The sequence below is a fragment of the Mesocricetus auratus genome, unplaced genomic scaffold (assembly GCF_017639785.1).
Source record: "Mesocricetus auratus isolate SY011 unplaced genomic scaffold, BCM_Maur_2.0 Super-Scaffold_15014, whole genome shotgun sequence".
In the NCBI taxonomy this organism is placed as follows: Eukaryota; Metazoa; Chordata; class Mammalia; order Rodentia; family Cricetidae; genus Mesocricetus; species Mesocricetus auratus.
The window spans coordinates 31,776,090-31,799,569 of NW_024429186.1; the positions used below are offsets into that span (position 1 = coordinate 31,776,090).

The 23,480-nt window shown below is 43.3% G+C and overlaps 1 protein-coding gene across 1 annotated transcript in view; it reads left to right on the forward strand.

The window, feature by feature from the left end:
• Positions 1 to 2,281: 2,281 nt before the first annotated feature.
• The window catches only part of Tmed10 (transmembrane p24 trafficking protein 10), a 33,798-nt gene continuing 12,599 nt past the window's right edge, over positions 2,282 to 23,480 (forward strand). Inside the window, 2 exon segments of the mRNA NM_001281688.1 lie at positions 2,282 to 2,527; positions 20,578 to 20,689. Coding sequence (NP_001268617.1) covers positions 2,303 to 2,527; positions 20,578 to 20,689 — 337 coding nt within the window. The 5' untranslated portion in view covers positions 2,282 to 2,302.

The window sequence follows — 23,480 nt, forward strand, 5'->3', positions numbered from 1 at the left end:
TCATCTCATATCCTCAGTGTCTCATCTAAAAACTGAAAACGTTTGTCTAAATTATTTTACAGGGTTTTTGAAAATATCAGATGAGATCTCTAAGATAAGTGAATTAGGCTGTGTTCTGATGGTGAATGTCTGCACGCAGAGGGTAGAGATAGCCAAACCACTGCAAGTTCCAGGTCAGCCTGGACCAAAAGACAGTCTCAAAAGAAAAAAAAGTGAAGGCACTTAAAAATACATAGCCTATTGTGTAAAAGTTAAGATGAAAATATAAAGAAAACATATGCACAGGTATTTTACAGGTTGCCAATCTCAAGCTAGTGGTCAGAAGACCCTGAGGACTTGAGTGGACAGTGAATTAGAACAACCATTCATGTTGCTTCCCATGCATCAGCAGGGAAAAGGCCTATGCAAATTTTCAGGACTGTCAATCTCATCCAAGATCAGGAATAAAACAATCAAGCCAAATGCTCCTAAGTGGATGCCTCATAAAGTATTATATGGCATTTGCCAGATCTTAAAATGCTTAACAACTCTATTATATTTGTATTTGTTTTGTTTTCAGACTTCTGTTCCAGGAAAAGACTTGGTAGACAAAGAGGAATCATTAAAAAAAAAAAAAAGATCAACCATTAAAATCACTAAGGGCAGATAGTTCATCTTCTGACTGTTTTTGCTAAAGTTCAAGAAACATGAATTAAAGTGGGTAATGGTACCGGGCATTGGTGGCACATGCCTTTAATCCCAGCACTCGGGAGGCAAAGGCAGGCGGATCTCTGTGACCAGCCTGGTCTACAAGAGCTAGTTCCAGGACAGCCACCAAAGCCACAGAGAAACCCTGTCTCAAAAAAATCAAGGAACAAAACAAAACAAAACAAAACAAAACAAAATTGGGTAATGGTTACACACATAGGCTACTGTTTATTCTAAGGTGTTGAAGTATGTTTTTTGAGACTGTATAGCCCAAGCTGGCCTCAATCTCAAGATCATCCTCCTTCCTCAGTCTCCCAAACTCTGGGATTAAAAGCACGTACTGAGTGTGGCTCTTTGTGTATTTTTCATCTCTAAATACTTGGTTGTAACATAAAGATGATAAACTTTTGTTTTAAGGCTTTTTGTTTTGTTTTGCTTGTTTTCCAAGACAGGGTCTCACTATGGAGCTTTGGCTGACCTGGAATTCACTATTTAGACCAGGTTGGCCTTGAGCTCATAGAGATCTGTCTGCCTCTACCTCCCAAGTGCTGGGATTAAGGGTGAGCAACCACTGTCCCAGGCACTAAATATTTTTAAATTGACCAATAGCATTTAGTAACTATTTTGTTATGGGTCACGTAGTTTGGTTGCTTTATCACTGGTTTAAATACGACTGATAGGTCTGTTGAGTATATGAGAATGTACACCAATAAACACATCACACATGCATAGTGTGGCGTCAAGCAGACAGTTGGTAACAAATGAATGATTCCTATGTGAATCAGCTCACTAGGAATGATTAACTTGGATGTACAGAGCACACTTTGGCAACTTGACAATGCTCATCTGGTAAATAATATTGTATGCACATCTCTGACTGGACCAAAAAATGACTTAAATGTTTGGTTAGAGTATAGCTTATCACAGAAGACTGCTGATGTTTCTTTCAATAAATGACATTTCGAACACCAAAGTCACACCAAGACTGAATACTAGGTTCAGAGGTGTTAACTGGATACCTGTCAATTCACATTCATCTGTCGTCTCTACACAGCCTTCTCTGGGTTAGTGGAGCACACTCAGTGAAAAAAACTTCCCTTTGCATTTTTCCTCTTCAGTGCTCACTGTCCCAGCTGCTACCAGAGTAAGCTTTAGGGCACTCATCTCATTTTGTGACTTCAGGCCCAGTCTAAGCAGGCGGTGGGCGGGCCCCAGGAAAGACTTTGTGGCTGTTCCTTATTGGAGCCTGGTTGCTATGGTGTCACCGACTTTAAAACGCGCACGAACCACTTCCGGCAGGTTAACCTAGAATTACTTCCAGGGCTGCCCATACTTACTATGGCTCACTCAGTGGTCTTTCGCTCCAATAAAAAAATAAAGCCTATTCGAAACAATATCTGGCGACTCTTCTTCAGCCCCTTAAGCCCGTGGTTTTGACACACCACCGTATCTCTGCTCGATTTTTAAAATTATTCGTCAGACATTCTTTCCTCTCTCGGCCAGTCACCAAAATGGCGCCGACGGCCTCGCCAGGTCAGAGGCAAGTCACGTGGGCCCCCCCCCCCCCGGTTCCGGCGCGCTAGAGGCCCCGGGTGGTGAACGAGGCTCCGGCACCATGTCTGGTTCGTCTGGCCCACTATCCTGGCCTGGCCCTCGCCCGTGTGCGTTGCTCTTTCTGCTCCTGCTCGGCCCCAGCTCGGTGCTCGCCATCTCCTTCCATCTGCCCGTGAACTCTCGCAAGTGCCTCCGCGAGGAGATCCACAAGGACCTGCTAGTGACGGGCGCGTACGAGATCACCGACCAGTCCGGGGGCGCAGGCGGCCTGCGCACCCATCTCAAGGTGCGGCGCGGGGGCGGGCGGCAAGATGGCAGGCGTAGTCCGGGGGAGGCCGAGGTGGGGGCAGGCCGGCCGGCCGGCGGGCGGGCGGGCGGGCGGAGGCCCGGGCTTGGCCGGCCCCCCTTCCCCAGCGCTCGGGACGCGCGGTGCGGTCCGCCCCTTCCTTCACCCCGCGCGTTGGGGTTCGCGGGGCGGGGCCGCGCGCCAAAGGTCCCGGGCCCTAGGAAGGGCTGTGAGGCGTTGGCGCACCTAGACTCCAGAGAGCTAGGACTATGTCGGCTGTCGTCAGGATCCTGTGTCTGTGAGGGCTCAGGGATCTTGAGCAATAACGTGGTTTTCCTGAGATACCTTTAGAGGATCCGCGGGGATTGACATCATAAGACACCTCAACACCTACAGGATAATGGAGACGATAAGATTGATTGACTGTGACTAATAAAGTTTGTTATTTGTTAAGCATCTGCCGCGTCACTTCCTGTGCCTCTTAAAGGTTGTTCGTTTAGTTCAAACTCTACCCTATGGACTCGGGTAGCATGAGCAAGGGTTCCAGATGGAATTGGCCCACTAAGTATATTGGCGGAAAAGTGCTACAATCTTCCTTTTGCTTTTAGTTTGTGATTTCTGGGATTTATTAGAATCCATTATTGGTCACTAGATGGTTAGTCTCTAATGCCTTCTCTTAGCTATAGCCTTGACCCTTGGATGGTGACAGCTACTTTACATAATGCCATTTGGTCCCAGTTTTCAGTGGAGTTTTACTTGGCCAGATTTTTGAATTATTAATAGCCAAGAGTTGATTGTGTTCTGAGTAATTAACACAATGTGTATTCATTCACAATGAACACTGGTAATTTTTTGTTTCTTTTTAACAGAATGAAGATTTCACATTCTTAAGCTAAATAGAAGAAACAGTTTAAATTTTATGTATTTATTTTATTTTATACATATGAGTGTTTTGCCTATATGTATATGTGTACCACGTATGTGTGTGTGTGTGTGTGTGTGTGTGTGTGTGTGTGTGTGTGTGTGTACCACGTGGGTGCTTAGGACCAATGGAGGGGCACCAGATTTCCTAGCCCTGGAGTTACAGATGGTTGTGAGCCACCATATGGATGCTGGGAACCCGCTGGGTCTTCTGAAAGAGCAGCAAGTGATCTAACCCTGAGCCCTCTCTCCAGCCTGATACAGTGTTGCTGTCTTCTCCTCCAGTCTTGAGTTTGAAAACCATTCAGTGGCTCACTGTTGCCTGTCTGATAAGTTGCATTTGCCAACATGCTCTGTGGTGCTCTCATGAAATCTGTCTTGAGGCTTCATAGGATGTTAGCTTCCAATTTGTGCTCTAACCAGGGCACAGTTAGGTTCCCAGCACCCACTTCTGGCAGCTTATCCACCCCACCCCCCACCGTGTTTCTTGTGAAAGGAGTGAGGTGTAAATATGGAATCAGATTCAGTTTTATGGTTCTGGTGTGGGTATACTTCCTGACCAGAGTTCATTGTAACTACTTCTTTTTACCCTGTCTCCCTTATTAGGCTAGTAGTAGTTTCCTAAGGGTAGGACTTGTTTTCCTGGTTATGTTCTAGCTGGTTCAGTGAAATTAGCATTCAGTGAACTAGGAGCCATGGTATAACCTTAGAATAATGAGCAGCTAAGGATGGATTGAAGGCTGTTGACCAGACTGGGTTGACAGACCAGTTTGTGCTTCTACTTACTAGTACTTCACCAGCACTCAGTTTGCTCTCACTTTGTCTGCTGTGTCCTTGCTACTGCCCAGCTTAACTGGACTGCTAGAATCCTAAACCCAAATGCCAAGTAGATAATACACAAGAATGAATTGAGCCAGGTATTAAAGAAGCAATGATGATAAAAGGAGTATAGCTAACCAGCAGTGGCGGAGAAAGTGAATTTGGAGTGGCCAGTACACTCCTCCGTTTTGGTTTTACGCCTCACTGGAAGCCCAGGTTGGCTGGAACCCTCTATCCTCATGCACACACCCAATAAATTACAACAAAATTCCCCACTTGTTTGAAGAAGACCTATTTAAAATGTATTTGTTGGGGCCAGAGAGATGACTTAGCAGTTAAGAACAAGGACTACGCTTTTAGAGGACCTCAGTTAGGTTCCCAGCACCCACTTCTGGCAGCTTATCTCCCCCGCCCCCCCCCACCATGTTTCTTGTGAAAGGAGTGAGGTGTAAATATGGAATCAGATTCAGTTCTATGGTGGTGGTGCTGTATGGGACTAGGGATGTAGCTTTGTAGTAGAACACTTACCTCATGTTCCAGACACTGGGTTTGACCCTAGTGCTGAAAAAGAAGTTTACTTACCTCATGGATGGTGGTGCTGTGGGACTGGGGGCCATGATAGATTCCTAAATTCAGATGTATTTTAGGGTCCTGCTGCTACAGTTACACAACCCCATAAATTTAGTGGCTAAAGAGACCACACTAACCTTAACTGAGTGGTTTGCTATGTGAAGTGGAATCAGGGAAGAGGAAGGTAGGGGGTTTTCAAGCCAGAAGTAGATATTTACTTATTTATTTATTTACTTGTTTACTTATAGATAGCAAAGTCTCATTCTGTAGCCCTGGCTGTCCTGGAACTCGATGTGTAGAACCAGGCTGGCCTCACACTCAGAGAGATCTGCCTGCTTCTGCCTTTGCCTCCTGAATGCAGGGATCAATGATTTTTATTTTTTTTTTAAGACAGTCTTTGTAGCCTAAGCTGGCCTTAGCCTCCTGAGTGCTGGGATTGTAAGATACGTGGCACCAATCTACAAAAACATTGCTTCTTGAATGGGCGGGCATTTATTTTGAAATTGAGAAAAGATTTTTATTTGTAGTATGACTATAAATACAGTAGTTTGTAAGACAAGATGCTGCTCTGTTTGCATTTATTCAGATGTTTTTCTGTGATTTTTTAAAAAGACCATTTGATTACCCTAAAGTTTATAGTTCATATAAACAGGACAAATGAAGACTTTATGCTTGGGGGGGGTAGTTGGAGACAGGGTTTCTCTGTGTAGCCCTGGCTCTCCTGGAACTCACTCTGTAGATCAGGCTGGCCTCAAGCTCACAGAGATCCACTTGCCTCTACCCTCCTAGTGCTGGGGTTAAAGGTGGGCACCACCACCGCCTAGCAATAACTTTTTAATTCACAGTGCTCGGCATACTGAATTTTTAAAACATTTCTATGTAATATATGTATTTCACTTTTACTTACAAGCTCTTTGTTAGCTTGCAACTATAGTATGTAATTCACTTAGTTCTACATCTTAAAGTTGTGGCTGTTCCTGCCCAAATACTGCCTCAAGGATCCCTACAGTGCGTTGTCATCTCAGCTTCAAAAGCGTACCTCCCAAGCACATAGCTCCTGCGTACATGTCAGGCCACAGTACCAGTCTTTGATCAGCCTGTGGGTTTTCATCTCTTTGGTGGTCACATACCCTTCAGCTGTCTCAGGTTCAGTTTGAGTGGAGGTAGGAGAAATGAGGACTGTGTGTAGTACAGTTGAACCACTAAACGTGGTAGGTGGGGATTGCTCTGATTGGTCTTGGTGAATGTATAGTGCCTGCTTTTGTTTGTTTTAAAATAGGGTCTTATCTATCCCAAGTTCCCTTTAACTTTGTAGCTGTGTGCCACTGTTACTGTGACATGCAAGGCAAGCACTCTGCCTCTCCATCCCCATCCCTTTTTGGAATGGGATAGGAAGTAGAGCTGAAGGTTGAATCTAGTAGACAAGCATTTTACCGTTGAGCTATATCCCCAGTTCTAAGTTACCTTTTAGGCCTTTGACTTGCAAACCTGCCTCAACCTCCCAAGTGTTAGCAGACCCGTGCCACCAGACCAAGCTATGCTTGGTTGAACCTTAGGGATTCATCCTCCTGCCTGAGACCATCTTAATGTCCAGTGAATGTACCTAGTGCCTATGTTATAGATCTATGTTTTTCTTGTCTACCTGTTTCTTAAGATAGGCGTAAGTTCCTTGAGTAGTGTGTGTATCCCATTGCAGTGCTATGTCTAATATAACGCCTAGCACATGGTAGAATTAACACAAGAAATGAGTGAACAGATGAGTGGTTACCACGCTTTCCTCCTCTGCGATCCCTCCCTTTCACTTCCATTCTCTCACCTTTAGCCATACTGAATACCTCTCAGATCTTTAAATATAATGTGTTTCTCAGCCTGGGGGCACCTCCTGTGTGCTTTCTTTATACATTGCTTGACAGGATAGCCTTCTTGGTGTAATGTGGTACTTACTTTTTGATCTCCATCATGTCTTATCCATTCCCCTCCCTCCCCACCACCACCTGATGATATGGAATGTTTTTTTTTTGGTTTTACGAGACAGGGTTTCTCTGTATTGTTTTGGAGGCTGTCGGTCCAGCCTGGCCTCGAACTCACAGAGATCCACCTGCCTCTGCCTCCCGAGTGCTGGGATTAAAGGCGTGCGCCACCAACGCCCGGCTGATATGGGATGTTTTAATGAGAGGGTTCTAGCATTCTGTTTGTAATTCCTCTATTAATCCAAAAACATTTATTTAATATTTTTGAGTGTTAATGGTTTATGAGTTAAGGTCCATGAATTGTAATAAGGAACAACAAAGAGAACATAAAAGAAGATGAAAAAGCCTCATTTCTGATAGTGAAAGGTATTCTGAAAAGTCAAATGATAAGGGAGGAAGTGATTGGTGGGTAAGGGCTATTTAAGTGGTCAGGGAAGTCCTCTGGACAGCTAGTCGTGTGTGTGTGTGTGTGTGTGTGTGTGTGTGTGTGTGTGTGTGTGTGTGTGTTTGGGTGTATGATTCTCATGCAAAGACTGCTGTTTCAGACACACTTTGTGTTGAACATTTCCAGGTGTCTATCTTATCGCTCTCTTCCCCATTCATTGCCCTAAATGAGGCTGAGTCGTCCTTAGTAATAGACTATCAAGACTTTACTACTCAAATTTGAAGCTGGAAGTGTCTCCTCACCATCCATAGTCAATATAGAGATTGCCCTGTTACTTCAGGTGCTAATAAAGCCTGTTGTAGGAACTGATGGTCCTAAGTGTAGGTACTGCAGACATGAACATGCTTACTGGACAGTGACAAGGCAGTATATGTAATACAGTTTCCAGGTTTTTCAGGGAATGATTATATTTCTGGTGTCTATACTGAGAATGTTTGTGTTGTAGGGGACAAGCAATGGCATACTTGTTGCTTATTTCTCAAAAGATCTTCTCTTTTATTAGTAGCTGTTTTGGGAATTGACTCCTTACTTGGGCTTACCTTTTTCTTTACATAAAAATATGGCCCTTTAAAATTGATATTTAATGTTACTTTTATCAGTGGATTAAGACCAGACCAGTAACTAGATTTGCTACAGAAGGCCAGTTTGTACATTACCATTTGATTGCATTACAGTCAAGTTTCTTCTTGTATTATATACAAATCTTCTAGCTTTTACTTAAGCTCTGGTCTTGTATTTCCTTCTTCATAAAAGTTAAAAGATAGTGTTTCTTCACTGAATTTTTTATTCAGTGAAGTTGTCTATAGCCTTACATCTTCTGAACTACTTTAGAAAGGGGGACTGCTTAGATTTTGATAGTCAGTGATAACTTCTGAAGACTGTCCAGTTTTTAGGAGCAGATTATAAAGATGACCTGGAGGGGTGCAATGACTTAGACTTCTCAGTTACTGACTGGATGATGCTAAGCCACCGCCCCCATATTCATATCAGCCTGGCAGTGTAGACAGTAGGGCCCTCTGTGAAATCATCCAGCTGGCCACAGACCAGAATTTGGGCTCCCAAATAAGCCTCAGACTTGAGTGAGGTTGATGTCATCTGCTTTATCCTGTGCCCCAACTTCATTGTTCAACATAATGTGTGGGAAATCAAGAGACTAGTTGTTAAAAAAGAACAAGGCTTTGTTTGTGCCTAAAAGGGTCACGCTGAAGGTTTTTACCGTAAATAACTCTGGAACAGTATGAAAAAAAACATTTGATCTGGCTTCACCCCCGCAGTAGTGTTGTTAGGGCAGCAACTGGTCTTTCGTTCTCATTCCTTCCCTTCCTCTTTTTCCTCTTCTTCCCAGCGTCCACCCCCTCCAGTCAAGCATGACTGTTGCCTGTGTTGAGTTAATGTAGCAAATGCTGATAGAAGCAGGAGAGAGCATCTGCCTGTTAGCCCACCACTGCTTGGAAGTTTCCATTTCTGATTCTCAACAGTTGTACAGGAACCTCCCTTCCCTGATCATAATTTAGCTTAAACACCATGGGCGTATTGTGCTGTGTCATCACTGAATTGGGTGGAGAATTTGAAGGAATTTAGTGTTGAATGCTGCTTGCTCTTTGGCTTTATTCTCAGTATAATCTGTGTGTTCTTCTGACTTCCAGAAATACAGCTGATAGACTTTGCATTTGCCCTTGGCTGGGAAGTCAGGGTAGGGGCTAGAGAGATGGCTAAGTGGGTATGAATTAGCAGGTACTATTCTTTTATTATTACTGTTACTATTTTTATTTTTTGGTTTCTTGAGACAGGGTTTCTCTGAATAGCTTTTGCTGTTCTGGAAGTCACTCTGTAGACCAGGCTGACCTTGAACTCACAGAGATCCACCTGCCTCTGCCTCCAGAGTGCTGGCATTAAGCCTGGCTGCAGGTACTGTTCTTGCAGAAAACTTGAGTTTGGTCACTTGTACCCCACTGGGTATCTTACAACCACCTATAAATCCACTTCCACATGTATTTAAAAATAAAAATAAGCCAGGCGTTGGTGGCACACACCTTTAATCCCAGCACTCGGGAAACAGAGGCAGGTGGATCTCTGTGAGTTTGAGGCTAGCCTGGTCTACAGAGAGAGTACCAGGACAGCCTCCAAAACAATACAGAGAAACCCTGTCTCGAAAAACAAAACAAAACAAAAAAATAATAAATTTTACAAAAAAGAAGTAGAAGAAAGAAAAATCAATAAGTTCTATTCATGTTTTTTGTTTTTGAGATACAGTGGCAGCTTGTGTTTTGCATATTTCTTTATGCAGGAAGTTGACCTCAGAACTTCTAGAATACTCACTTTACCTAACCCCTGCCCTGAGGTAGGCTAGGCTCAAACTTGCTGTGTAGCTGAGGATAACTCTCCTCTTCTTCCTCTCTATATTTTCCAAATGTTGGAACTATAGGTATATATGGATTAGTACCCCTGACTATATGCTTTGTGTGTGTGTGTGTGTGTGTGTGTGTGTGTGTGTGTGTGTGTGTGTGTATACGTACATGTGTAAGAATCCCATGTGAACCTGTAGATGCAGGAGTTGGCTTTCTATTTTTACTGTGTGGATTCCATGATCGGATTCAGGTCATTAGGCTGTCATCAGGCACCTGTACTTACCATCTTGCCAGCTGTGGCCTTTTGAAAATGTCATTCTTTTCCCAGGCTAGAACTAGTTTGACCTGGAAGCCCTGGCACTCACTCTTCTCTGAGGCTGCTCTCTAAGTTGATCCTTCCTCTCTGCCTTACATGTGCTGGGATTACAGGCAGGAGCAGCAGACCTGACTTACTGTTGGATTATTCCTGTAGTTTCATCAATATCAGATTATAAACCACATCTGTGTTGGTTAGGGTTTCTATTGCTGTGATAGAACATCATCACCAAAAGCAACTTGATCTTACAGCTTGTAGTCCAGGAAGTCAGGGTAGAAACCTGGAGGCAGAAACCGAAACAGGCCATGGTGGAATGCTTCCTGGCATGCTCCTGGAGGCTTGCTCAATGTTTTCTGTTATCCAGGACCACCTGCCCAGGGGTGGCACTGCCCCCAGTGAGCTGGGCTCTCCCCCATCAGTCATTAATCAAGAAAATGTCCACAGGCTAATCTGGTGGGTGCATTTTCTTAATTGAGGTTCCCACTTCTTAAAAGGGCTCTAGGTTGTGTCATGCTGGCAAGACACTAGCCAGCACGTTTACTCTCCTTTCTGCTTTGCCAGGCCTTTGGACCCGACAGTAACTATTCCACTGTTTTCCTTGAAGATGGACCTGGTGTTTCCCTCTATTCCCATGTAGTGCCCATCTGGGCCCCAATTGTCCCTAGGTTTCGTTAACACAGCACACTGTCCTGTGTGAGAAGAATGGGCTAGCCTGATGGTTTAGGGAGTTCTGAGTTAGGACTAACACGGTTGGGATAAGTACTGCTAGTCCTTCAGACAGTAACATTCCACTGAGTGCTTGTGTGACAGGCACTGTTCCAGGCCTTGACCGCCTTCAGGGATCTTATGGAGCATGCACATCTGTGTCCTTACATTGTGAGTTAGGCATACCATGTCAAAGCTTACAGCCAGTAAGTGATGTAGCTGTGATTTAAGCATAGACCACGAATCAGAATCTAGACCCTTCCATCGTTTTTCTTCCCTTTGTTTTGTTGTTTGTTTGTTTTTTGAGTCCGGGTCTCATAACCCAGCTGATCTGGAACTCTGTGAGCTTCTCCTGATCCTCTGCCTCTGCCCAAGCACTGAGATTGTTGACACACACTACCATGCCCAGCTTAGAACCTCACAGCTTTTTAAAAATTATTATTTTATTTCACATGTATGAGTGTTTTGGTTGCACGTGTATCTGTGTACCACATTCATGGCTGGTCCTGAAGGAGGCCAGAAGAAGACCTTGGATCCCCTGAGACCAGTGTCACTGATGCTTGTGAACCATCATGTGAGTCTTGGGGATTGAACTGTGTGTTCTGCAAGAGCAGCAAGCACTCCTTCCTAACCGCTGAGCCATCTCTCCAGCCTAGAACCTTTCATCTTAACTAACATCCTGTATTATCTCAAGAAAGGAAGGAGGTATCTTTGCTGAGAGTGATTTTATTCTGTACTAGAGCTTATAGGAGGGACCTACAAGGTTGGTTGGTGGTTGTCCTTAAAGTCATTTACTCAGTATTCCATCAAACTAGCCAGAACTTAAGAGGATAAGAGTGTAGATAAGGTCCAACTTGAAGGGAGTTACAGCTTCACATTTCTATTAAATTTATTTTAAACAAATTTTAACAGTACTTGGGAGACAGAGGCAGGTGGATCTCTGCTAGTTCAAGGCCAGCCTGGTCTACAAATCTGAGTTCTAGGACAGGCAGGGCTATTACATAGAGAAACCCTGTCTTGGCAAAACAAAACAAAAGGGGGCAGTAAAACATGTAAAGTTATTTTATGTGTGTGTTAGTAGTATGTATGTCTGTGTACCATGTGCAAGCCTGTTGCCTACCAAGACCAGAAGAGGGTGTTGGATCACCTGGAACTGGAGTTAGAGATTGTTGTTAGCCACTGCGTAGGTGCTGAGAATCAAACCTAGGTCCTTTGGAAGACAGCCAGTGTTCTTAACTGCTGAGTCACCATTCCAGCCCCTAGGATAGCTCTTTTGTCTGATGGTTTTCTCATAAGACTGTGTGGGTGTGTGGGGGGACTACAAAGGTCAAATGTCATTCTTACCACTTATCACCATGACTTGTCACAGGTCATCTGGCTGAGTTAGTGTTTGTCAGGCTTCTCCATTGTAGGTATTGTTTATGCTGTGCTCTTTGAGATGAAGTCATTTAGTGCAGCCAGCCCACACTTACGGAGAGGGGAGTTCAGTTGGCTTCCCTGAGGGTGTGGTACCAGTCTACTGAAAGAGACTTGCCTCTTCTCCCTCACTAGTTCAGTCGTGTAGTCTGGTCTGGATCCACAGACCCTGCATTCTTCAGATCACAGTCCACTGTCTCTGGTGATGATGCATTGTTTCCCACTTGACTTTCATAGCACTTTCCTTGGGCTTGTCTCTTTCACACACTTCAGTCCTTGGTGTCTATTTTTGAGGCTTCCTCACTTTCTGGCACTGTAAGGTATTATGATCTTGTATATTTTCTGATGGTCCTAGAGGCCTGGATCGCCACTTCTCCAGGGAGCCCTGTTTTTGTGCATTGGTTTGTCTGTTAATAAGTTTTTTTTCTGATGCCTTCCCCCCAGCAATTGTGGTAGCAGGTGGGCAAATAGTCCCACCCTTGCAATTTGGAACGAGGCTGGTGTTCTGTGGGCAGCAGGAGTGGGCTGGGATGGAGAAGAGAGTTGTGGTTCGGGGCCAGGCGGAGAGCCAGGGCTTGGGAACAGTCAGGTTCCTCTAGATTCTGGTGCAGTGCTGTATGAGATCAGGCCATCGTCATCAATACCGGTCAGGTCACTAAGAGCGCCCACATGAACTCACTAAATAAAGTGAGTTTTTAGAGTGTTTTTAGCAGGCTGTGGTTGAAAATGACAGGGACCTTCCTGATAAATGGCTCATGTTTAGTTCCAGGAAAATTACCCCTGAGATAAATTTGTGGGCTTTCATCACTAAACAAATCATACATAGCTCAGTTTCCTTTTCTTCCAGTCTTTTCATCTCCATTTCAAGCAGACTTAAGGTACAAAGTGCTATACAGACCCCAGACACCTGCTCGTTCCTCCACATGCACACTGTTCTGTTTTATTGCGAAGTGCTTTACTGACCTGGGCTCTCACAGCTCCTCTGCATCCTGCAGGGTGTTATCGTGAACGTTTAGTAATGGAGTTGGTTAGCAGGCAGGCCTCAAGACCAACTCAAGAACCTGCTCCTCGCCACTGCTTAGACTAATCCAAGAAGACAGAATTCTAGATGAGTTTATCTCCCCAGTGACCTGTTTCCTCACTTAGTTGACAGTTTCAGTGTGAGTATTCACATAGTCTTGACATCAAGTACTCTGCTTATACAATTAACACCTTTTCCTCTCTTTTCAAGTCGTGAATTTTGGCTTGCTTTTCATTAGAAACTGTTACCTAGAAACAAAATTTTATTGCTTCCTATTCCATGATGTCATTTATGGACAAATTTTAGAGCTTACTATTACCTTTGTTTAACCAGAGAACTACAAGTAGTTTTGTTGTTTAGCCAAGCATGGTAGTGCAGGGTGATTTGTGGCTGTAATCCCATTTCCAGGGAGTAGGCTTCAGGAGTAGGATCCCATAGTGGGATTACCCAGGTTTGATGCAGGCTGAGTTTCAGCCCAGCTATAATCAAAATTTGGTAATTAAACGAGAGTTAAAAACATATTTGTGCCTTGCTTAGTGGTACACGACTTTAATCCCAACACTAGGGAGATAAAGGCAGGCAGATTGCTAAATTCAAGGCCAGTCTGGTCTATGGAGGGAGTTCCAGGGCTACACAGAGAAACCTGTCTTGAAAAACCAAAACAATAACAAACAAAACAAAAAGCAACATCATTTGTTTGGACTGTAACCCTAGGACTCAGGGGACTGAGGCAGAGGGTTACCACAAATTCCAGGCTACCCAGTGCTACAAGGCAAAACCTTACCTGGAAACCAATAAATAAATTAATTCATCATTTCAGCCCATAGGCTTTGTGGGCTTTGATTAATCACTGAGTTTGACCCAGTTTCCTATTCTTTAATTCATCTCCTGCTGGTTTGTATCATGATGTTGGGGTTAGCTGTGCTGTTAAATAAGTGCAGCTATTTGCTCTTGATAAAAATCTTACTGATTTTTAGGAAAATATGAAGATCTGTTAGAATGCCCAGCAGTTTGTTTGAGTTGGTCTAACCCGAAAGCTCAATTGCTAGGATTTCTAAGAATCCAAATAACTGCTCTCACATGGTTGGGTTAGCTTAAGTGATGAGGACAGAATTGTGATGTCCAAAGGAGCACTAAGTATTGTTGCACATTATTTTATGCTGATGAAAGGCAGTGGTTTGGGGGTTGGTATAAGGATCCCTACAAGCGACACAGCTGCCAGGGAAATGATCCTCGTGAGGTACTCTGGTCAGCACGACTTAGCTAGTGCTGGGTCAAATGCTTTTGGAGTCTTACCAAGTAGTTTATTTTTCTCAGAGATTTAAGCACAGTGAAACTTTGGGAAAAGCTTTCCATGTGACAGTTATCACAACAAAACTTTAGGCATGACTACCTCTCTTTAGCCAAGCACCTGACTATAGGAATGAATTTTATTGACTGATAAACAGTGTTCAGGATAAGAGCCTAGGAAGGAAGGGTTTGTAATAAGCATATAGATGTGTTCTATTGACTGAAAGGATTGCTGAGGATCGGGGGGATTTGGGGAAGGCTGGCACTATAGAATAGCAAAAGACCAGCAGGTTGTTAGACAGCACCCACTCCGGCCTCCAGGTGACCAGGCACCGTTTCCTCCCTTTGAAGAAAAAAGTCTGTGTTTTTAACAATTCTAGTTTCTAGTGCTTTCTGTAAGCTGAGACCCCTACAGGTTGGAGGCTGGAGAGATGGCTCAACAGTTCAAAGCCTCTTCTTGCAGAGGTCCTGGGTTCAGTGCCAGCAGCCCCATGGAACTCCATCTGTAATTGCAGTTTTGGAATATATAATGTCTCTTGGTCTCTAGGCACACGTATGTTGCACATACATACACGCAGGCAAAATACTCATACATATAAAATTAAATTTTTAAAAATGCTTTAAAAGATGGGTCCTTCATTCAGCCCTCTAGTAATACAGTTGCATCTTTGCCCTAGAATGAACTTAACCTCTAATGGTTTTTTGCAGATGTCATGGAACAGACAGAACAAGTAGTCCTTCCGTGGCTTTAGTTTCTCAGCACAGTGTAGAGGGGGTTGTTTAGAAGTACCGTTTGGAGGTATGAATTGTGGAGTCCTTCAGAGGAACACAGCTGAGTTCTTGATTTATTGTTGCAAATCACTCCATAAAGCATTGTTACCAATGCTTCAATAAGAGTTTATGACCTGCATTTGAGGACTTGTATCATCTGGAAAGCCTCCGTTCATTAAATTAAAAAAAAATCACTGAAGGACACTTAATATTTTAGGAGAAAATTGAAGTGATCATAATCTCTCTTCTAGGAAATAAGGTGGTTGGGCAAATGTGTGCTGGCTGTCATAAATGCTGTTAAATGAGTTGTTTGTCTAGGCAGTGACCTGGTCCCCTTCCTTGCCTGAGTGTGGAGAAGATGAAATCTCTTAATTGTTCGCTGCTGTGAGCTTACTGCTTTGTCCCTGTTGTCCTCTGCTGGTTCTCTTACGAGTAAGCACATCTTAACAACCTGCAGTTCTGCTCCCTTTAGAATTAGACTAGTGGCATAAGCAATAGTGAAATCTCTTTCACCCAGATTCACCCTAGAAACATTCTGTGTTGTCTGAGACACCATTTATATGCGATTAATCAAATTGGGGTTTTCACATCAGCTTTGTTCCTACCTTTTTAATTTTGCTCAGATTTATTTTATACGTATGAATGTTTTACCTACATGCATGTATCACATGTGTGCCTGGTAACTAAGGAGGTCAGAAGAACATGAATCTTCTGTAAGAGATGTGTGTGCTTTTGGGAGGCTGGCAGTAGGAAAGTGAGGGTTAGTGGGTGGGCTGATGCTGAAGAAAGGAATTGCGGCACCACGCTGGCTGCATCAGTTTGCGTTTGATGTTTCCAGACCATTTGCGGGCTCGCTTTTTTCCTTAGTTGACTATTCAGGAAGAGTATCCCACGAACAGAGACTTTAATGAGTCTTCAGGGCCGAGAGATCATGACCCCTGGGGCTGCCTGCTGATGTCTGGGTGTGAATGCAGATGAGCAGTGCTGTGGACCATTTGAGAGGACTCTCGGCTGCTGGAAGCTCTTACCTCTCTTCCCTTGGTTGACATTCATCTCGAAGTTTCCGCTTCTTCTCCCACATCCTCCGTGGCCCTCCACATTCCTGTGCACCTGCGGCAGTGGCTCTTTGCATTGCATCTATCTGTCCTCTTCCTGTTTCTTGTTTCAGCTTCGTTTTTGGTATAATTGGTAAACAGAAGTTGTATATACAATGTTAATGCTTTCATAAACCAGGTTAATTAGATTTTTTCATCACTTCATGCCAGACGCCAACAGGTACACAAAAAGGTGCCCATCATCATTAATCATCAAGGAAAAGCAAAGCTGAAATGGCAAAAAGGAATAGATAATAACCTTTCCCTTGCTTACCCAGTGACTGCAGATCTCAAGGTTTCAACTGTCTCAGGTTAATGGACGATGAGAAAGGCAGAAACACTGAACTAATATTAACCAGTGTTATTAGAGAATTTGGGGGTTTTATTAACACATCCTTTCTAATAAGTTAACTTTCGTTAGTTATTATTTTTCCAAAATAAAATAGCTGTATTGTTTTTCTTGCTAAGTAACATGCCATTGTAGAAAATTAAGAAAATGGAAGGAAGGGTTAGTAAAAAAGGCTGATTTGAGTTCAGTTCCCAGAATCCCTATGGTAGGAGGCAGTCAGCTTTCTTAAGTTGCCCTCTTCCTTCCACATGCATGGTATGTCTCCTGCCCCTGTCGAAATAAGTAAGCAGACATAACCAAACGGGTGTGTGTGTGAAGAGGAAGTCCTGCCTTTTAGAATTAACTATTCTTAAAATGTACTTCTACTTAGCCTGTGATACATGGTAGTACATACCTGTGAGTTTGAGGCTAGCCTCATCTACATAGTGAGGTCTGGGATGGCCAAGACTACATAATGGGGAGATACTGTCTCAAAACAACAACAAAACAAAAAGTGCTTCTACTTCCATGTATGGTGGAACCAAAGAAAATATTAATATATTTGTGTGTTTGTTGTATAAATATTTATATGTTTTATATATATAAGTTATATATTATAATATTATATATTGCATTTTCAATCATTGCACACATTCCTTGCTGTCTCGGAACCCTTTTGGAGCTTCCTGCAGCATGTCGGAGCAGAGCACCTGCAAGCTGGAAACCTCCACAGTCCCTAGGAGCTGTCAGGGCTGCTGTGGGGAAGGCCCTGAGAAGGCTTGGTGCTCTTCAGTAGAGAACAGTGGTGGTTGCTGGACAGGTTGGTGTGTACTTTGGACCTGGATTTGCTATGCTTTTCCTTATGGTCAAACACCAGCTACTTAAGAAGTAAAGTAGTTGGGGCTGGAGAGTCATCTCAGCACTGAAGAGTACTAGTGCTCTTCAATTCCCAGAACCAAATTGGCAGTTCACATTTGTCTATAACTCTAGTTCTAGGGGATCTGACACTGTCTTCTGGTTCCTGTAAGCACTAGGCATGCACACAGACATACATGCAGGCAAAACACTCATGCACATTGGGGAAAAAAAAGTTTGTTATTGTTTTTGAGACAGGGTCTCTCTACAGTCCTGATGGACCTAGAACTCACTATATAGATCAAGCTGATCTTGAACTCAGAGATCTACCTGCCTCTCTCAGTGCTGGGATTGAATGTGTGCCCCATGACACCCAGCTAAATAGTTAAGGTATTTTAATTTATCCATTCTACAAATATGAAGAATGTGTTGGGTCAGGTATGATAGCATACACTTTTAATCCCAGTATTCTGGAGGCAGAGGCAGGTGGATCTCTGTGAGTTCAAGGCCTCCCTGATCTGTATAGCTGGGGTTATATATGTTGAACTTTTACAGCATACTAAACACATTATTAAGTAAATAAAGAGCATGAGTACTTATGTGAATATGTGCATAAATAGGTTGTGTACATGAGCTAAATGCCTACAATCTCAGTGCTCCTGGGATGATGAGGCCGGAGGATGAAGAATTGAAAGTCATTATATGCTACATAACAAATTCAGGGACAGCCTAGGCTACAAGAACCCTGTCGTGAAACAACAGAAAGGTCTGAATGTGTGCCACTCAATTTTACTTTTACATTTTCACTTTAAGACTGGGCATTATAGTACATGATTTTATTAATTTTAGCATGTAGAGGCTGGCAGATCTCTGTGAGTTCAAGGCCAGCCTGGTTTATATAGTGAGTTCCAGGACTATGTGGGGAGACTTTACCTTAAAACATTTTTTCATCTATTCCGTTTTTAACAAATGACATTAGCATATCAAGTTTAAGGTAGGGAAGCTACTATTTGTGTTTCACATTGCAAACAGCATCCTCTTAAGTGATGAATATGTGCTTTTAGCCTGGGGTTTTATCCCTTAAATTGCTGCATTGATCCCTTGCTTTACATGTGGCCACTAATCACAGCATGCCCTTCATCTGTTCTTGTAGGTTATCCTTAATAATGGAGCAGTTAAAATAATGAGGACTGCTGTGACCTACTAATAAACAAACCATCATTTGTGAATGCTAAATTTGTCTTTTTGAAGAAAAAGTTGGGCTTATCCTCTATGTCTAAGATTCATTTATTTTTGTTTGTATGTGTGTATGAGAGAGAACCCCCACCTCCTCTGTGTGTGTGTGTGTGTGTGTGTGTGTGTGTCTTCATGTTCAGGTGCCTAAGAGGAGAAAGGCATAAGAACTCCCTTAAGCTGGAGTTAGAGGTGGTTGTGAGCCATCTGACTGAGTTCTGGAAACCTAACGTAACGTCCTCTGTAAGAGCAGTATAAGCTCTTAAGCTCTGAGTCTTCTCTCCAGCCTCCACTGACATAATTAACATGCAGAAACAGATCGTGTGTACACATGGCTTTTCCTTTTTGTAATCAAGTGTCTTGTCTATTCTCACCCCTCCAACCATGCCATGTCACGATTTATTTTATAAGAAATGTGTTTTATTGGACCTTTCTTATTTATTTCCCTCTTTAAGGAATATATAAGTCTATGTTCTATAATGTGAGTTTTTGGCAATAAAGTCTGTATAATTTAGAACATTGACTGGATCGGTCCTATACTGATTTTAGGGCCAGTAAGATGTGGCTCAGCCTGACAGTCCAAGTTAGATACCTGGGACTTACATGGGGAATGAGAAAACTGAGTCTCCTAAGTTGTCTTCTGCCTTCCACATGTGCCCATACATAAACACAGACATATACAGAATAAAACAAATGAGTATTAAAAATTTTTAAACAGATTTTAGGAGTTAGAAAGAGAGCTCAGCAGTTAAGAGCACTGGACCTGGATTTGGTTCCTAGCACCTCTATGGTGACTTCGGTTCCAGGGGATCCATTGCCCTCTTCTGACCTGCTGGTATACAAGGGAGCACAGTAAAGAAACTGCACCATGACCACTCCATTGGGAGAAGGCTTTTATTGTGGGTTAGAGAGAAAAATATCCAGAGTAGAGAGAAAGAGGAACAGACTGGACATGGCTAGGACTGTCTTCGAGAAAATGTTGGGTGGACAAATCATATGGATTATAAGGATTGCCTCTTTGGGGGGATAGAAACCCTGGAAAATCCTTTTCACAAGTTCCTGAGTAATGCTGGCTTTTATCTAACCACCGGCTTGAGTTGTAGTCCATCTTGAGCTCACTTTTAGACATGGAGGGCCTTAGACTCAACACCTGGCATCAGGCACTCACGTGGTATATGTACATATATGCAGGAAAACTCTCGTATACATAAAATAATCTGAAAGAAAGTAAAAAGGAATGTGTTTAATCTATTTGAATGAACAAACTTTTACTGTTATTTGGGATGTTTTATACTTTTTTTTAATAAAAGTTCCTGGTGGTCCTGGAACTTGCTTTATAGACCAGGCTGGCGTCAAACTCAAAAAGATCTGCCTGCCTCTGCCTCCTGAGTGCTGGGATTAAAGGTGTGTGCCACTATCACGCTTGGCAGCATGCTTTATCTTTTAGTCCAGTTCTGGTCTCTTTCAAAAAGCTTTATTAGCTTTAGTTATATGTATATGGTGCCTGTGTGTGGGTATGTACACATGAGTGCAGGTGCCCTAAAAGGCTGTAGGCAGCAGATCCCCAGTAGCTGAAGTTACAGGTGGTTGTCAGCCACTGGACATGGGTGCAGAAAGAGCTGTACATGCCATCTCTCCAGCTCCCCTTTGTCTTTTTGTTTTTTGAGGCAAGGCCTTATATAGACTTGGCTGGTCTTGAATTCTCTATATAGTTAGGGATGACCTTGAACTTGTGACCCTCCTCCCTCCACTTGAACAGTGTTGGGATTGCTGGTGTGCATTGCCACACTCCGTTTTTATTTGGTGCTGGTGATAAAGCCCAGGACTTTGTGCATTCCCTCTTCAGCTGAGCAACTTCCCCAGCCCCTGGCTCTCTTTTTATATTACCTGTCTCCCCAGTTGCCCTTCCTGGGTTCTTCGTTAAGTAACTGTTCTTTGTCTTCTTTAGATCACAGATTCTGCAGGCCATATTCTGTATGCCAAGGAGGATGCCACTAAGGGGAAGTTTGCCTTCACCACGGAAGACTATGACATGTTTGAAGTGTGTTTTGAGAGCAAGGGTAAGTAACCTCAGGGTTGTTTTTGCATCAAGCCTCCTCTCCAGCTTGGCGGATTGATTGCTAGTTTCGTTTGGTTCTTGTTTATTCTAGTACAGAGACCCAATGCCTTGTAACCTTTCACGCATCTTTTAAAAAACTGGGTGGAATTAAAGGTTGAAGAAATTTCTAGGATTTCTAGGGTAGTGGGACCTCCTGTCTGGTACTATAATGATGTATATATTGGCACATTTATTCCACTGCCTCAAGTTCTATGTATCAGTGTAGGTTCATCATCTACTGATCACTCCCATAGCAGATGTTGGGAATGAGGGAGGCTGGCCTGTGTAATGATAAGTCCTCTGGAACTGGAGAGAACTAAATATTTTCCATGCAGTTTTGCTTTAACTGTTTAAGTTTACTTCACTATGTGGCTCAGGCTGGTCTTGAACTCCCAGTGATCCTTCTGCCTTAGCCTCCTAAATGCTGGCATGGTAAGTGTGTGCCACTATTCCTGCCACCCCCAATGTTAGGGATAGAATTCAGGCCCTGGACATCAAAGGCAAGGTCTCTACCAGTGAGCTATAATCACCTAACTTTCTACTGTTTTGATAAAATACTAACCAAAACCACCTTGAGGAGGAAAGAGTTATTTCATTCACAACTTATAGTACATTGTAAAGGGAGGTCAGGGCAGGAGCTGATGCAGAAGCCCTTAAAGGAACACTGCTTATTGGCCTGCTCTCCATGGCTTGTTCAGCCTGCTTTCTTATGACACCCAGGACCACTGGCCCAGGGGTGGCACCACCCACAGTATGCCCTCCCACATCAGTCATCAATCAAGAAAACACCCCACAGACTTACCTACAGGCAATCTGATGAAGGCATTTTCTCAGTTGAGGTTTCTTTCCAATGAATCAAGATTGTGTCAGGTTAACAAGACTCTTAACCAGGACATCACCCTCTTGGGTTTGTTTATTTATTTACTTATAGACTTCATTTTATGTGTATGTGCACTGAATGTATTATACCTGTTGCCTAAGAAGGATCCTAAGAGGTCATAGGATCCTTTGGAATTTTGAGTTAAGGATGTTTGTGAAATAACCATGTGGATGCTGGAAACCAAGCCCAGGTCCTGTGCAAGAGCAACAAGTTTAACTGCTGACCCATCATTCTTGTCTGCCTCTTATCCCTGTAAATGAGGAAGGAAAGCAAATTTACACCACGCTGTGGGCAGTGTCACTCTCATGAGTTCACGTGGGACTGGGCAAAGAAGCTACTCTGGCTGCTCTGATTATAGACTTGTTGACTTAATATTCAGAAGACACCCATGGTTGTCTTAGTCTTTTGAGTTTGTGGGGTTTTTTTTAATGTTTAAATTTTTTTGTATGTGTGTATGAGTGCGCTGACACCACACATTCTTACATGCCTCTGAGTGTTTGTGTGCGTGCGTGCAGGCATTTGCACACCAAAGCACGTATGTAGTTAGAGGACAACTCACTGCAAGCCTGGCTCTCATTGCTCACCTCGCCTGTTGCTGAGGGTAGCAGGCTAGTGACCTGGGAGCTCCTAAGGATTCTCTTATCTTGGCCTTGAGTTTATGTCATGGGAACACTAGAATTATAGACATGTACTACCATGTCTGGATTTTACATGGTTCTGGGGATTGAACTCAGGTCTTGTGTTTGTACAGCATCTTAATCTCACCTATACAGTCTAGTTTTTTGTTGTTGCTTGTTTGTTTTTTGTTTGTTTGTTTTCGCTTACAAGTTGATCTTCCTAGTCTATCCCAAAGTTGCTTTTTATTGTCTTTTGAACATACTCAGCCATGCATGTATGGCTCATGTCTATAATAATCCCAGTGTTTGGGAAGTGAAGACAGGAGAATCAAGAGGTCACAGTCAGATTTAGTAGCTATGTTGTGCATTTTAGGCTGGTCTGGGCTACATGAGACCCTGTGTTAAAAGGGGAAAGGGGCTGGAGAAATGGCTTATTGGTTGAAAGTATTTGCCTCTCTCCCAGAGGAATTGAGTTCAGTTCCTAGTCCCCAGATTAGGTGGTATAGGACCACTTGTAACTCCAGCTCCAGAGGCTGTGACACCCTCTTCTGGCTACTACAGGTATCTGCAGATCTCACACACGCACGCACGCACGCACGCATGCACGCACGCACGCACCTCTCCTTAGCTCAGATAATCCTAGCTGTGGAGCAAAGGAGAGAGGAAGAAAGGAGAAGTGAGCTCTAGGCTAAGCTGCTAGCAAGCATCTGAGAGAGAGAGAGACTGGAGCAAAACATCCTAGACAAGGGACAAAGCATGGGTATGGGATCAGATATGGACTGTGTGTGTGTGTGTGTGTGTGTGTGTGCGCGCGTGCATGCGTGTGTGCGTGCGTGCATGCATGCCTGTGTGTAGCTTTGTTTAAAACTTTTTTAAATTTATGTATCTCTCTGTCCTACATAGTCATCGGGTCATTTGAAAGCAGAGATTATATCTTTGGAAAGTCTCACTAGTGCAGTTTTAACTCCTAGTGAGCTCTCCATCATCAGTACTGTTTGAGTTGTCTTCAGCCAGTTTCAGAAAAATCTGTCTCTCGGGCAGCAAAGGATATAGTAACATCAAGAAACCCATTTCTTAAATGGCACTAGATCTGCCTAAGGCTTCTAATTTCATGCAGACAGTTTTTCTTTTGTTATTGTTTTTTCTGGTTGTTTTGTTTTTCAAAACAGGGTTTCTCTGTATGAACTTGATCTGTAGACCAGGCTGGCCTTGAACTCACAGAAATCCACCTGTCTCTGCCTCCCAAGTGCTGGAAT